Source organism: Lithobates pipiens, unplaced genomic scaffold (assembly GCF_037356315.1).
Source record: "Lithobates pipiens isolate NorthernLeopardFrog02 unplaced genomic scaffold, aLitPip1_a1.2 Scaffold_28, whole genome shotgun sequence".
NCBI lineage: Eukaryota > Metazoa > Chordata > Amphibia > Anura > Ranidae > Lithobates > Lithobates pipiens.
In genome coordinates, this window is record NW_027507789.1 from 86460354 (window position 1) to 86475331 (window position 14978).

The 14978-nt window shown below is 43.5% G+C and overlaps 1 protein-coding gene across 5 annotated transcripts in view; it reads right to left on the reverse strand.

The window, feature by feature from the left end:
- The window catches only part of RETREG3 (reticulophagy regulator family member 3), a 489061-nt gene that overhangs the window by 213769 nt on the left and 260314 nt on the right, over positions 1 to 14978 (reverse strand). For all 5 annotated transcript variants that reach the window (XM_077459456.1, XM_077459453.1, XM_077459457.1 and 2 more), the window contains one exon: positions 797 to 923. In XM_077459456.1, coding sequence (XP_077315582.1) covers positions 797 to 923 — 127 coding nt within the window. The remainder of the gene's footprint in view (positions 1 to 796; positions 924 to 14978) is intronic.

Below are 14978 nucleotides of genomic sequence, written 5' to 3' on the forward strand. Positions count from 1 at the left end.
ACTGTGACGGGGGGGGGGGGGGGGACGACTGTGTACCTATGTGTACCTATGTGTTAGAGTAATGTTTTGGTGCACCTACTTTTAGTCTTCTCCTCGTAGTCCATTCAAAAAGACCGCCCCGAGGAGAATGACATCACTTCCTCCTTCCTGTATATACAATACACAAAGCTTCTCATTGGCCAGGAGCGATCCAGAGGGGGTGGCCAGAAACCAACGGCCATCCCCTCATCACGGATCGCTCCTGAAGCGAACCGAACCGCCGTATCCAGCGGGAGGGGGTCCGATCGGACTCCCCACCCGCTGGAAGGCAGGCACGTACATGTACGTGCTTGTGCCTGCCTGTGCCATTGCGATGACATACAATGGCAATACGGCGGTCCTTAAGTGGTTAAAGAACATTTGTTTCACTCATTACATGAGCTGACAGCATGAAATGGGAAGGGGTTTTCTTTGTTAAGTAATCCCCTTCATAAGTAACTGTCTGCTGAACACCCGTTTTATGAATAATTAGACTCACCTGTAGCCAAATTCTTGGCAATTAGGATTTTGTCTAAAATGCAGCTTTGCTCTTAAGACTTTCATTGGGTGTATTCATTTTGCAACATGGTCTTAAATTAATTTTTTAGGAAAAATACTTTGTGTGTGTAAATTAACAAATCTTGGTTGCAATCAATGGCCCGCAGTTGTTAGAGTATTTTGTAGTATAGTGTCCCATATAAAATATTGATTCTGAAAGGAAAGTAAAGGTTTTCTGACAAACCTGAGGGGGTTTACTCATTCAAAACATACTTCTTACCTTCCCTGGATTTTCAGCCTTAAAAATCAGGAGGTTCCTTCTGAAAATTGTTAGATTGACCCAGATTTCAGCTGCATGATGACATAACTCAGGAACGCTAAGCAACCTCGGATGCACATAACCCCAGCTGCAAGACATTCACAAAGGATCATAGATAAAAGATTTCAAATTTAAAGTAGACTGATTAGGTGAAAAAAGAAAAAAAAAAAGAGACAACTATGCAAAAGCGAAAATTTTATGTAATTATGGTGATGTCAATCTGAGAGGCCTCCAATATACAAGCAATGCAAAAAAATAAAGCCATTCTCTAAAACATTAAGGTACTTTGTATCTGGGCTTGATCTTCCCTACACAGCTCACCCCATTTATTTCTGTAGAAAACGACTATCTGAAGTTAACTATACACTAGTAGATTTTTAAAGGAATGATGTTATTACAAATATTTATATGAACATTCATATGAAAATTAACAGTCAATTTGATAACAAAACAAATGTTGCTTAAGGATTTAAAAAACATTTGATTTTAATGCAGAGACGCTACAAGATTCTGTGCATGTGAATGAAGGTTAGGGACAATTTGGGAACTTGTCATGTGAAATGTTTTAGGACATCCTCACAAAACAGCAGAGAAGATGATAATTGCCATTAAACCATGATCTAATGATACAGGACTATTTTGGTTGTTTGCTGTCCTAGTCCACTTAACTGCTGTTTAACATAAGCCTTGTTCACACGGGGAATTTTAATCTGTGCCCAGTGCAGGGCTGAGCTATACCGTCACAGGGGCACAAGTGTTGCATAAATCCCTGTGCTGGCAGTCACACTGCTGTCTACTGGGACACAACTGCTGCTCTCAATAGGACATGTGTGCAGGTGCATGTCCCATTGGCTGTGTCCAAACAGTCACTGCATTCCAGTGGATAGTTATGGGACTACTGGCACAGAGATGCACGCAACTCCTGGCATCTTTGTACCGGTAAACACACTTCTGCACAGGGCACAAATTAAAACAACCAGTGTGATCCAGGGCATACTACAATTAGAGCATCAACTAGTTGCAGGGCTGGGCCTGGCACAGTAAAGAGCCTTCAGAAGCATCTTAAATTTTATATCTGCAGCATCTTTTAAATGAGGGAAAATTTTAACTGGTGCACTGAGATGTTTAAAGTGGTTGTAAACCCTTACAACCAACTTTGACCTACAGGTAAGCCTAAAATAAGGCTTACCTGTAAGTCCAAGAAATATCTCCTAAACCTATACAGTTTAGGAGATATTTACTTGAAGACAGCCACCGCTGCCTACCGCGCATGCCGCGAGTATCGGCGATATGCCGCGAGTGTCGGCTCCCGTGCGCATGCGCGGGAGTGACGTCATCGCGGCTCCGGCAAATCACAGCACCGGAGCCACAAGACCAGGAAGTCGCTCCGGGATCCATGGCAGCGGCGAAGAGGAAGACGGAGGACCGCTTCAGGGGCTTCGTTCTCAGGTAAGTGATTCATAATGAGCTAGTATGCTATGCATACTAGCTCAATATTTCTTTGCCCTTGGAGGATTTTTTTTTTTCAGGATTTTTTTTTAAAAGGGTTTACAACCACTTTAAGACCGAGACTGCAGAATCAACTAAGAAAAAAAAAAAACACACTTTTTAGGGACTTTTTCCAATGGATAGAATAAAGCTTTTCTGTAGTGATCTAAGCTTTATAGATTTTCCATTCTTCATACATGAACAGGGCATGTCTTTTTTTTATACTTAGCGGGTCTTATTGTACTCAAATTGGTCGACTGAGACTGAGGAGAATCAAGAAGTACAATTTGCAAAGGGCAGCAGTTGCATGAAGCTTCCACTTCAGGTGTAAAAGTGAGCGGGAGAAAAATCATCTGCAGGCTCCTCCAACACTGAATCTTTGTAACTCAAAGAATTTCTTTGTTGAAAAAGATTGCAAACATACATCAGATAATTGTTCCAAAAAAGTTACATCCAATATATATATATGTATGGCATTCCTATATCGTATTATCATCACAAAAACCTGTATTTAAATACCCATCTTTGTTTTCTTTTGCTCCTTACCCGTAACCACATTCACAATAGTCTTCCTAGAATTAGATCAAAGGGAGTTAACCCTGGGGCGTCAAGCCAAGACGACCAAACCGATGTGTTGGAATATGTACTTCTCTAGGCGTAGTGTATCCACGTGGGAGGAGAGGGTTATTTCCAATGCCGCAGAATTTGTTTTCTAGCCTGAAATAGAGCTTGAGCTATCTCCTGCTTAGTAACATCTTTCACCAGCAAGTCGTCCAAGATACCCAAAAGGCAAGGTTTGGGATCCCGTCTAATAGTGACTTGGAATACCCTATTAAGGGTATCTAGTGTTTTTCCCCAGTAGAGATGCAACTTGGGGCATCACCATAGTAGTTGAAATTTAAACCCCCATGCTCCCTGGCACATACGGAATTCTCTCTCACTCCCATTTTAAAAAGCCTCACTGGCATACGGTGGGCCCTAAGAAGGATGTACAACTGTGATAGTCTGTGTGTAACATTGAGAGAACACATCTGTACAGCCTGTAGTGCTTCCTCCCATTGTTCCTCTTTAAAGAGTCCCACATCATGCTCTCATCTAGCCTCTGCTCCCGAAGGCAATTCCTTCAAGAAAATAATCAACAGCATATAGTAGCATCAAGATATGAAGCCCTTGTAGATTTCAAACCTTGGCCATATCATTTAAGATAGGTGTCAAAAGATTACACCCAAGTATCAGCACCAGTTTGCGCTCTAACTGCCTGCTGTAACTGTAATTGCAAAGTAGGGATGGAGCACAATTTTCCATTTTCAAAGATGTGGGACAACTGTGTGTTACCATAATGTTGTTACTTGACTCCATATTGCAACAATATCGGACTATACTTCGTATACCACCACCTCCTGCATTTGTCTTGCTACCAGACCTTCTACATGTGGGGAAAAGTTTACTGGACTTGCTATATATTAAACCTTCCAATCCCATAGCATCATCTCTCACCCCTGTCACATGATGCAGTATATGATTGGGGGCACTAAAGCCTTCATTGGCCTGGGACAGGGCTTGACAAAACCCAGGTGCCAGGTCGCCATGGCGACCAGAAATCGCTCCCTGGTGCCTAGGCTGCCACCAGCCCACTCACATTGATGCCCCAAACAAGCAGTGCATTAACACTGACCGCCGTCCTCCTCCACACACAGCGCAGCGTTTGATACTTGCCAGAGCCGCTGAGTGTGTGAAACTGACGAGCAAAAGAGGAGGATCTGTCAGATTTGAGCTTGATGTCAGGGGTGGGCGGGACACGGCCGGGGTGGGCGAAACCCAGCCCCTATCAAACACCAGCCAATGGGATCTGGGCGGACCGCTACGTGTATGTGCCATCTGCCACCGCCAAACAGTGCCACCTGCCAGTGCCAACCAGTGCCACCGTCAATCAGTGCCACCGCCAGTGTTAGCTGCCCCCACCAATCAGTGCAACAGCCAACCAGTGACACCAACCAGTGCCACCGCCAATCAGTGCCACCTGCCAGTGACAACCAGTGCCAACTGCCAGTGCCAACCAGTGCCACCGCCAATCAGAGCTACCTGCCAGTGCCAACCAATGCCACCGCCAATCAGTGCCACCTGCCACCGCCAATCAGTGCCACTTGCCACCAACCAGGGCCACCAAACAGTGCTACATGCCAGTGCCAACCAGTGCCAACGCCAATCAGTGCTACCTGCCAGTGCCAACCAGTGCCACCGCCAATCAGTGCCACCTGCCACCAACTAGTGACAACCAGTACCTCCTGCCAGTGACCAGTGCCACCTGCCACCAATCAGTGCTACCTGCCAGTGACAACCAGTGCCACCACCAGTGCCAACGCCAATCAGTGCCACCTGCCAGTGACAACCAGTGCCACCTGCCATCACCAAGCAGGGCCAACTGCCAGTTCCAAACCAGTGTCACCTGCCAATCTCCTGCCAGTGCCACCAACCAGTGCCACCTGCCAGTGTCAACCAGTGCCACCACCAATCAGTGCCACCTGCCAATACCTGCCAGTGCCAATCAATGCCACCTGCCAGTGTCATCTGTCAGTTCCAAGTGCAAACCAGTGCCACCTGCCAGTGGCAACCAGTACCATTTGTCAGTCCCAAACCAGTGCCACCTGCCAGTGCCAGCAAGTGCCATCTGCCAGTTCCAATCCAGTGCCACCTGCCTAAGCCAACCAGTTCCATCTGTTGCTAGCCTTACTCTTTCTGGTCAGCCCATAACCCTGACGTAACAGTGTTACATTGGAGTTATTTACTAGGTGCTCCATTGTGAGTTAGGGATAGGGGGTAAAAATGAATGGCCTTACCCCGGGAGGTGACAATCCATACCACTCTAAAAAAAAAAAAAAACTGGCTCCTAACTTTTCTAACTGGCTCCTAGATTCAAAGCAAATTTGTCAAACCCTGGCCTGGGACATGGCTCTTGAAATGTGTTGTAACTGGGCTGCTAAAGAATATATCTTATAGGCAAGAAGAACTGAAGAGTGGGACAAGAACCCCGAAGTCGGAAGAAGACCCCCGAATGGCGGCAACGACGAAGAAGAAAGCCGAGTCCATCGAGAAAACCCTCGGAGCCGTCTAATAAAGTACTTTAAAAGCCTGTGTTTTTTTAAATTAAGAATGAATCCGCCCAGTCACTATGGCGACCGTAAACAAATGAATGGCTTTAAAACCCTCCCTGAAGCGTCACTGGCTCATTCCCTTGAGAATGTCACGTGACCTGTGACGCAACGTGTCGGGAGGAGGAGCTAAGCGGCATGGAGACTTCGGTCGGCAGGAAGGCTGTAAGGAGGAGTGAATACACTGATGCTCTATCAGAGGCTTGATACAAGTTCAGGTTTTTTGAGTAGAACCGCCGAGCACAGTGCAGTATAAATCTGTACCTACAGTATCACACGATTGTGTCTTTTTCTCTTTGTTCTCCCATATGTCCGCACCTGTTGAAATGGTTTGATCATAAATCAGAGGGAGGATGAGATAGGGTGATTGAGAGACCAGTGTGTGGCTCAAATCTCAAGGTGAAAGTAACTGCAGAGGAATGGATGTAATCTGAGCTGAATGCAAGATCTAGTGGTGGAAAAAGGAGTAAAGTCTTTATTATAAGTGACTTTTTTGGCGTTTTTTTTTAGTGATCTGCTTATCATAAGTGATCAGAAGCATAAGTTGTTTAATACTGCAGAGCACGCTAAAGGAGATACGTTTTTAGGCGCTAGTGTAATGTTTACATATGCACATAGGCACTTTATGGAATTTTTTTTGATACATCAGCACTGTATGTGAATACATATTATCTTTCTAGCACTTTATTTTTTAAGTCTTCTAAGCCTAGTATTAATGAAGATTGCACTTTTTTATGCACAATATGCACTTTTATTGAATTTTATTAATTGTATTTGTTTTGCACAATATGCATAAGAGCACTTTATGTGACTAGGGTCATAACGGGTTTAGTTAAACCATTTGGAAGTTATAATTTAATTTTTCGACCACTACTGATTTTAGCACATTAATATTATATATTTTTATTAACACTTTTTTCCCCAGGTGAATGGGTAGGGGTAGATCATACCCCATACTCATTCACATAGGGTGGGGGGACAGAATCTGGGGACTCCTGGATTCCGATAAGCCCCCCGTCCGCAGACCCCAACAACCAACGGCCAGGGTTTTCGGGAAGAGGCCCTTGTCCTCATCAACATGGGGACAAGGTGCTTTGTGGGGCCGCAGGGCCCCCCTTTCCCAAAGCACCCCCTCATGTTGAGGGCACGCGGCCTGGTATGGCTCAGGGGGGCTCGCTCGTCCCCACCCTCTTTCCTGACTGGCCGGGCTGCGTGCTCGGATAAGGGTCTGGTGTGGACTTTGGGGGGACCCCCCACGCCATTTTTTTGGCGTAGGGGTGCCCCTTTAAATCCATACCGGGTGATGGGGCTAGTGAGGTGTCAATCTCCCCAATGGAGGAGGCGACATTGACTTCCTTCGCTAGTCTCGTCTACCTGGAGTCACGTCCAAAATTAACTCTGTGTGCGCAAGTCTGTTCATTTCAAAAGTCAGGTGGACTAGCACACAGACAGGCGGATTGTCCACCGGACTGCCAGGTCCGGCAGACAATTCTGAGTCAAGACTTCTTTCTAAGTCCGCTGGACTTTTGGGAAGAAAAGTATTTGGGAGCCCAAATACGGGCGGATTGTCCGCCGGATAGTCCGATCATGTGTACGCGGCATTACAAAACGTCCCACACCCCGCTAGTGCTTTCGTCATATACAACTTCCTCTAGTCTGAATATAGATTACAACCACAAACAAGGCAGGACTTGTTTGGCTGCAAGCTGAAACATGAACTGTTTATTGAAACACATGTACAGAGAGTTAACACTCAGGGACAACCCCTCCCTTTGCATTCAGGGTGGGGTAAACTGTCCAATAAAAATAGACACACAGGTCAGGTGTATTCAAACTTCCCATCTGTAAACTGTTTTATCAGCAGAGACAGGCTGCTGGAGGAATTCACACCCCCCACCCCCTCCACATACATACATCCCATAATATACTTTTTTCCCCAAGGCAGACACAATAGAACAATGGAATACAACCACACTCCAAATAACCCAGCAAAGGACACAACAAAATGAGATATACAATATATCTATATATACAAAATTCCAGCGTGGTTGTACAGCGAGTCAGATTAGTACAGAGCAGACTGGATTTCTCAGTCACCCTGTGCCCCTATTAGAGACACAGGGTGACTTAGACATAGGCAATGCATGGGGGGGCTGAAAAAAGGGTTTCCGGGTTTCACGGGCCACCAACCCAAAGTGACACCCGTCGCAGTGTCACATAAGTGTCACCACTCAATGCTGTCAAAGGCCTTATCGGCATCCAACGACAGCAAGGTCCTGTCCCCATATTATCCACATTAGACTGAAAGTTGAGAAATAGCCAACGTAAATTAATTGCTGTGGATTTTTGAGGTATAAATGCCGACTGTTCACATTAACATATATAAATTAGTGCAGCGCTTAAAGGCACCTATTTCAATAGGTGAAAAAGAATGTGCATATCTGACAAACAAGTGAATGGAAAAGTCCGTAAAATATTTAAGAACAGTACCAAAATGAATCACTCAGGTGCATCTAGAGCTTTCTTAAAGTCCTCAGATGGCATTCAAGGCTAAATATCTTATCACGTTCTCAGACTTCAAAGCCTCTTGAAAATGGATTATAAGCAAGTAGAGAAGGTAGATACTCTCTCTTACCAGGTAGGTTGGACACATCCACCGTATAGTAGTGTGTCTTACGAGCTTATGGAGGTGCTCCAGCCATTCCCCCCAATGTACCGCCCGGATGTTATTTTCCTCTTAGGGTTCCTTACGGTACCCAGATGGGGAAGATGAATAGGGTTTCCGTACCATGAATTACTGTAGAATTTGGTGCCAGAAGTCTCGTGAGGATTCACCATAAAAAGGGACAAAACATAAAAAACGACTCGCATGGTGAAATCCAACCAATGATGGTTTATTGAAAAAAAATTCTGATAAACAGAACTTAAAAAATATAAAATCATGTGATACATATAAATAAAAACAATTGCAATGTGGGGAGCTAACGAGTGCTGGTCCTACGTGTTTCGACCTCTAAGTCATCAACAGGGGCATAGCTTGACACCCCCCACATTGCTGCAATATATAAACTAAATAATTAAGAATACCAGAGGCTCACGGGAAAAGACCACCCCCAGAATTAACCCCATATGTGCTCACACAATGTTAAGGACGCGAACACACAGGACTCCGAATATATCCCAATACACTCAAATCACATACCCAATGACCCAGCGCACGATACATGTATAACATTCTCCATCAAACTAACTAGGGACAAGAATGTTTCAAACTCCCGCATTTCCTGTGTTCCAGCTTGAAACCGGAAGCAGGAAGTATATCAATATGCTCATAGGGCGACGCCGGTATATACTTTAACCGCTTTCAGACCGGACCATTTTGCTGGTCAATGACCAGAGGTCTTTTTACAATTTGGCACTGCGCTGCTTTAACTGGTAATTGCGCGGTCATGCAATGTTGTACCCAAACAAAATTTGTGTCCTTTTTTTCCCACAAATAGAGCTTTCTTTTAAAGGTATTTGACTGACTCTGCGATTTTTATTTTTTGCGATATAAACGTAAAAAGACCGCTAATTTTGAAAAAAAATGATATTTTCTATTTTGTGTTATTAGAAAAATCCAATAAACTCAATTTTAGTCATACATTTAGGCCAAAATGTATTCAGCCACATGTCTTTGGTAAAAAAAAAAGTCAATAACTGTATATTTATTGGTTTGCGCAAAAGTTGTCACATCTACAAACTATGGTGCGTTTTCTGGAATTAACGCAGCTTTTAGTTTATGACTGCCTATCTCATTTCTTGAGGTGCTAAAATGGCAGGGCAGTACAAAACCCCCCTAAATGACCCCATTTTGGAAAGTAGATACCCTAAGGAAATTGATAAGAGGCATGTTGAGCCCATTGAATGTTTTATTTTTTTGCCTTAAGCGTTTGAATAATGACAACATTTTTTTTTTTTTTTTTTTTACACAAAGTTGTCACTAAATGATATATTGCTCACACATGCCATGGTTATATGTGGAATTGTACCCCAAAATACATTCTGCTGCTTCTCCTGAGTACAGGGATACCACATGTGGTCGACTTTTTGGAAGCCTAGCCGCGTAAGGGGCCCCGAAAGCCAAGCACCGCCTTCAGGATTTCTAAGGGCATACATTTGTAATTTCACTCCTCACTACCTATCACAGTTTTGAAGGCCATAAAATGCCAAGATGGCACAAAACACCCACAAATGACCCCATTTTAGAAAGTAGACACCCCAAGCTATTTGCTGAGAGGCATGTTGAGTCCATGGAATATTTTATATTTTGCCACAAGTTGCGGGAAAATTACAAACTTTTATTTTATTTTATTTTTTTTTCACAAAGTTGTCACTAAATGATATATTGCTCACACATGCTATGGGCATATGTGAAATGACACCCCAAAATAAATTCTGCTGCTTCTCCTGAGTACGGGGATACGACATGTGTGGGATTTTTAGGGAGCCTAGCCGTGTACGGGGCCCCGAAAGCCAAGAACCGCCTTCAGGCTTTCTAAGGGCGTACATTTTTGACTTCACTCCTCACTATCTATTACAGTTTTGAAGGCCATAAAATGCCAAGATGGCACAAAACCCCCACAAATCACCCCATTTTAGAAAGTAGACACCCCAAGCTATTTGCTGAGAGGCATGTTGAGTCCATGGAATATTTTATATTTTGCCACAAGTTGCGGGAATATTACAAACTTTTTTTTTTTTTTACACAAAGTTGTCACTAAATGATATATTGCTCACACATGCCATGGTTATATGTGGAATTGTACCCCAAAATACATTCTGCTGCTTCTCCTGAGTACGGGGATACCACATGTGTGGGATTTTTTTGGGAGCCTAGCCGCGTACGGGGCCCCGAAAACCAAGCACTGCCTTCAGGATTTCTAAGGGTGTAAATTTTTGATTTTACTCCTCACTACCTATCGCAGTTTTGAAGGCCATAAAATGCCAAGATGGCACAAACCCCCCCCCCAAATGACCCCATTTTGGAAAGTAGACACCTCTAAATTTAGGGGTACACTAGTGAGACTCACAGGTAAAAAAGCACCTAGGCTGTCAGCGACTGTATCAAAATGCTACAAAAAAAAAAACTGTTGGCGATCGCAGGGATCAGGCCTGACTCTGCGAACGCTGCAGTTATGTGTGCTGTGTTTTGTAAGTGACAGTGATCAATCGATACTGCACTTGGGTGGGCTGGTCTGGGCTTGGCGGAGGGGCTAAACGCAGGTGCTAGCAGGTATCTGGGCTGATCCCGCTAACAATGCGTTTTGGAAAACCTAAACTGCTGGTGACGCTAATATAGATCTGATCAGATACTATATTACTAAGGGAGGTGTATGCTTTGCGCGTGGGTGTTAGCGGTACTGGCACTAACCTGACGCTGCCTGGGGCGACACAGACCTTATCTGACCCTCAAACTTATATCACCCACCGGGTGATCAGGGGGTTAAACCTTTATTAGGTAATAAATGGCGGGTGCCCTGAAACTATAAAAAAATAACTAACCAACCAGCGTCACCTGTAACAGTTATATGGTGATCACTGGTGAAAGGGTTAACTAGGGGGCAATCAGGGGGCTTTATGCGGTAGTATATGGGGGTCCCTGGCGCTATAAAAAGCTGCGGCGAACCTAAATACCTACCTGCCTAACTAGCGTCACCTGTGACACCAATACAGCGATCAGAAAAACGATTGCTTATTAGGCTGGGTTCACACTGGAGCGATGCGGGAACGCCACGAATCCGCGGTGGGTTCCCGCATCACACTGCCCTATGCGAACTGCTGGGAGTGTCAGTGAAATGTTAATGACACCCCCAGATCAGTTCGCATATCGCAGTGCGATCTGCAAACTCGGATCGCATGGTGTGAACACCCATGCGATCCGATTCTGCTGCGGACCAAAAAAAGGGTCACGTGCGAGTTTGCGGCGGGTGCGACGCGAATTCAGCCATACTATCTGTATGGCTGAACTCGAATCGCACAGAGATCGGATGTGATTTGCACTGCAGTGCGGTGCGAATCACATCCGTTCTCATAAACCGCTGCAATGTGAACCCAGCCTTAGTGACACTGGCGACGGGGGGTGATCACGGGGTTAAACCTTTATTGGGAGGGTTAGGGGGGTACCTTAGAACTAAAGGGGGCTAACCCTAACAGCCAGCGGCGCCATATTCTAAGACGATCCAAGCCTCGTTATCATTTCAAAGGAAGTGGCGTCATTAGTAAACAATAGACGTCCATTTCCTATAATAGGCTGCCAAAATATACCGGTAGAGAAGCTAATACTTCCTCCTATCCATCCGGGTAATTATGTATCCAATCCGAACATTCGTTTACCACGACCCTATTCATCTTCCCCATCTGGATATAAGTAATGGGTGGCCTCACAAAAAGTAAGAACGTAAAAAGTATCAATATGCACCCTCATCCCAATTAGATAGACTGGAAATTTAATCAAGATCTCTGGTCTCCAATCAGAGATATCGGAGAGGTATGAGCAAGGGGACTATCACGGGGCACGTACATTTGTTACATCAATATGAGAAAAACAGTAATCCATAAAAATATATAATTAAAAATACAAAACATTACAGCTTCGGGTAAATGTCACAATTTCATAGGGGAAGGTGAGGTAATTCGACTAGTTTCGCTTTTCAGCTTCTTCAGGATTTTACCTACATCTAAAAATACATCAATTTATTTGTGAGTATATAAATATACAATAATCATAATGCAATAACAATACATTTAGCAAATCGATAAAGGAGACAATGTTACGATACATAGTGAGAGCGGGGTCTTACCTATCTGCCCTTGTCCCTGGACAAGCCAGAACCCGGTTGGGGGAAAAAAGGAGCCTTACCCGGCGACTGGGAGGGGAATTAACCCCGACTGCTGATCTAAATCTAGACAAAGGTATTTTTTCAGTTTGTTAGAGGATAAAAAGAATAGTAGGAAGGAAGGAAAAAACAATGCCCATAAGTGGTGAAAATCATGTGCGTTCCTTACACAATGACCATATTAAGATAGAAACCACTGTAATAGGAACTAACCCCAAGATTAGTATAATCAGCATATCAAGGCCAACACCATATCAGATCACAAAACCCCTGTAAAAGCAAAATTAGAAACCTTGGTGGGAATGTGAAAGTGATGCTATCGTGATAAGAGTGAATGAGATCAGAGAAATGAAAGAAAAATTAAAATGTGAAAAAACTTTTTCACCTTCCCCTATGAAATTGTGACATTTACCAGAAGATGTAATGTTTTGTATTTTTAATAAATTATATATTTTTATGGATTACTGTTTTTTCTCATATTGATGTAACAAATGTACGTGGCCCGTGATAGTCCCCTTGCTCATACCTCTCCAATATCTCTGATTGGAGACCAGAGATCTTGATTAAAATTCCCCATCTGGATACCGTAAGGAACCCTAAGAGGAAAATAACATCCGGTCGGTACATTGGGGTGAATGGCTGGAGCACCCCATAAGCTCGTAAGACACACTACTATATAGTGGATGTGTCCAACCTATCTGGTAAGAGTATCTACCTTCTCCACTTGCCTATAATCCATTTTCAAGAGGCTTTGAAGTCTGAGAACGTGACAAGATATTTAGCCTTGAATGCCATCTGAGGACTTTAACAAAGCTCTAGATGCACCTGAGTGATTAATTTTGGGACTGTTCTTAAATATTTTACGGACTTTTCCATTCACTTGTTTGTTTGTCAGATATGCACATTCTTTTTCACCTATTAAAATAGGTGCCTTTAAGCACTGCACTAATTTCTATATGTTAATGTGAACTTGGTTTGTTTGTGTGCTAGCAGCTGGGCTGTGCTACTCACAGAAATTTGAAGTTTCACTACTTCTCGTCACTTTTTTCACTTTTGAAATAGCGCAGTGTTTTCTCCTTTTTGTTCTGTTGTATAAATACCAACTGGCCTGAGTGAATAATAGTTGTAATAACAGTATTTAAAGTGGTTTTGTACAGAAAATTGCAAGTTCGTCTTATTCAAATGGCTTTGGAACATAGATGCAGTTATGACCATTGAAATAAAATAATATGCAGTATTTACCTTTTATTTTTAATGTTTATGCCGACTTCTGGGCTCTCCTCCCGTGGGAGTAGGCGTGTTTATCGGCTTCGCAATGGTCCCTGGGAACTTTTTTAGCTATTTCCCAGGAATCCATGGGGGACACAGTCAAGCCGAAATTGCCATTTTGAAAGTGGGCAGGCAGCTCTATCAGCCATTACCACTATAGCACAGGAGACAAAAGGAAGGAAAACAAAGAGGACACTCAATGAGCATGTGCGAGATGGAGCAGTGGATGCTGGGAGCTCAGTGTCATCACATCCAGGAAGTAAATGCCTGTGGGCTTCAAACGCCCACAGTGAAAATGGAAACCGCCGGACTGCTTTTTTAAAAGTTTTCCTTAGCAATGAAATCGTCACGCCGGGGGTTAAAAAGACGCCGATCGTGGCTGCAAAGACCCGGTAGGAATCGCCCAACAGTGACACAGGTAAAAAAAAAAAAAAAACGGCAGTGGAATCCCGCTTTAACCTCAGAGATAATACCTTTGCCAAAATACTTATATCTGTTTGCAACAGGGATATGGGCTTATAAGAGCTTTGGTCCAGTAAGTCTTTACCATGTTTCGATAATAATATTTGCTTTAGTCATGGATAGGCCATTTTGTCATCTAAAACAAACTATAGCTTGTGCTTAGTGGAATAAGAACATTTGTGAATAAGACCACAGCTGCTGTTGCAAAAGGTACTAGAACCTTGGGAATATAATAAATTATATTAACAGTGCTAGCGGAATAAAGATACTATGTGATACCATGTAAACACACTGGGAGTGAAATAAAGTGCTAACTGCATACAAAATGAAAAAAAAAAAAAATATACAAATAAGCGCTAGTGAAATAATAATGCAATAGTAACACAGACTAATAAATTGCATGAAAGTGCTAGGTGATCCAGATAATAAGCAATATTGGTAAAAAGCTGCTTCCAAACAGATGGTATCCCCTCTTGTGGCCCCACTCACCAGAGTTAATGGACCCTCGACTTTACAGTCCTGGGGTCAAAACAGGCTTATAATTTGTACAAACTATCAAATTCTCAGAGGTGGTTGGCTCTCAACAAGATCCAGGATGTTTTATAGCATAATGAGGTAAAAAAAGAGAAAAAAAAATGCATGTGAAGTACCGCCAGTATAAAGACACGCTGCGTCTATTGTGTATCACTCGCGAGACATCAAGCAAAGGCAAGCATCAGCGTGTTTCCAGGTTCGCACAGCGTGCGTTCAACAGGAGTAGCTAAGAAGTAGTGTCACTGATTCTCAATATCGGAAATTTGCTTTAAAGGTTTTAATAAATGTTATGTTTTTATTGACTGACGTAGTTTCCGGTATTGAGAACCAGTGACGCTACTACTGGGTCCCGTGGAACGCACG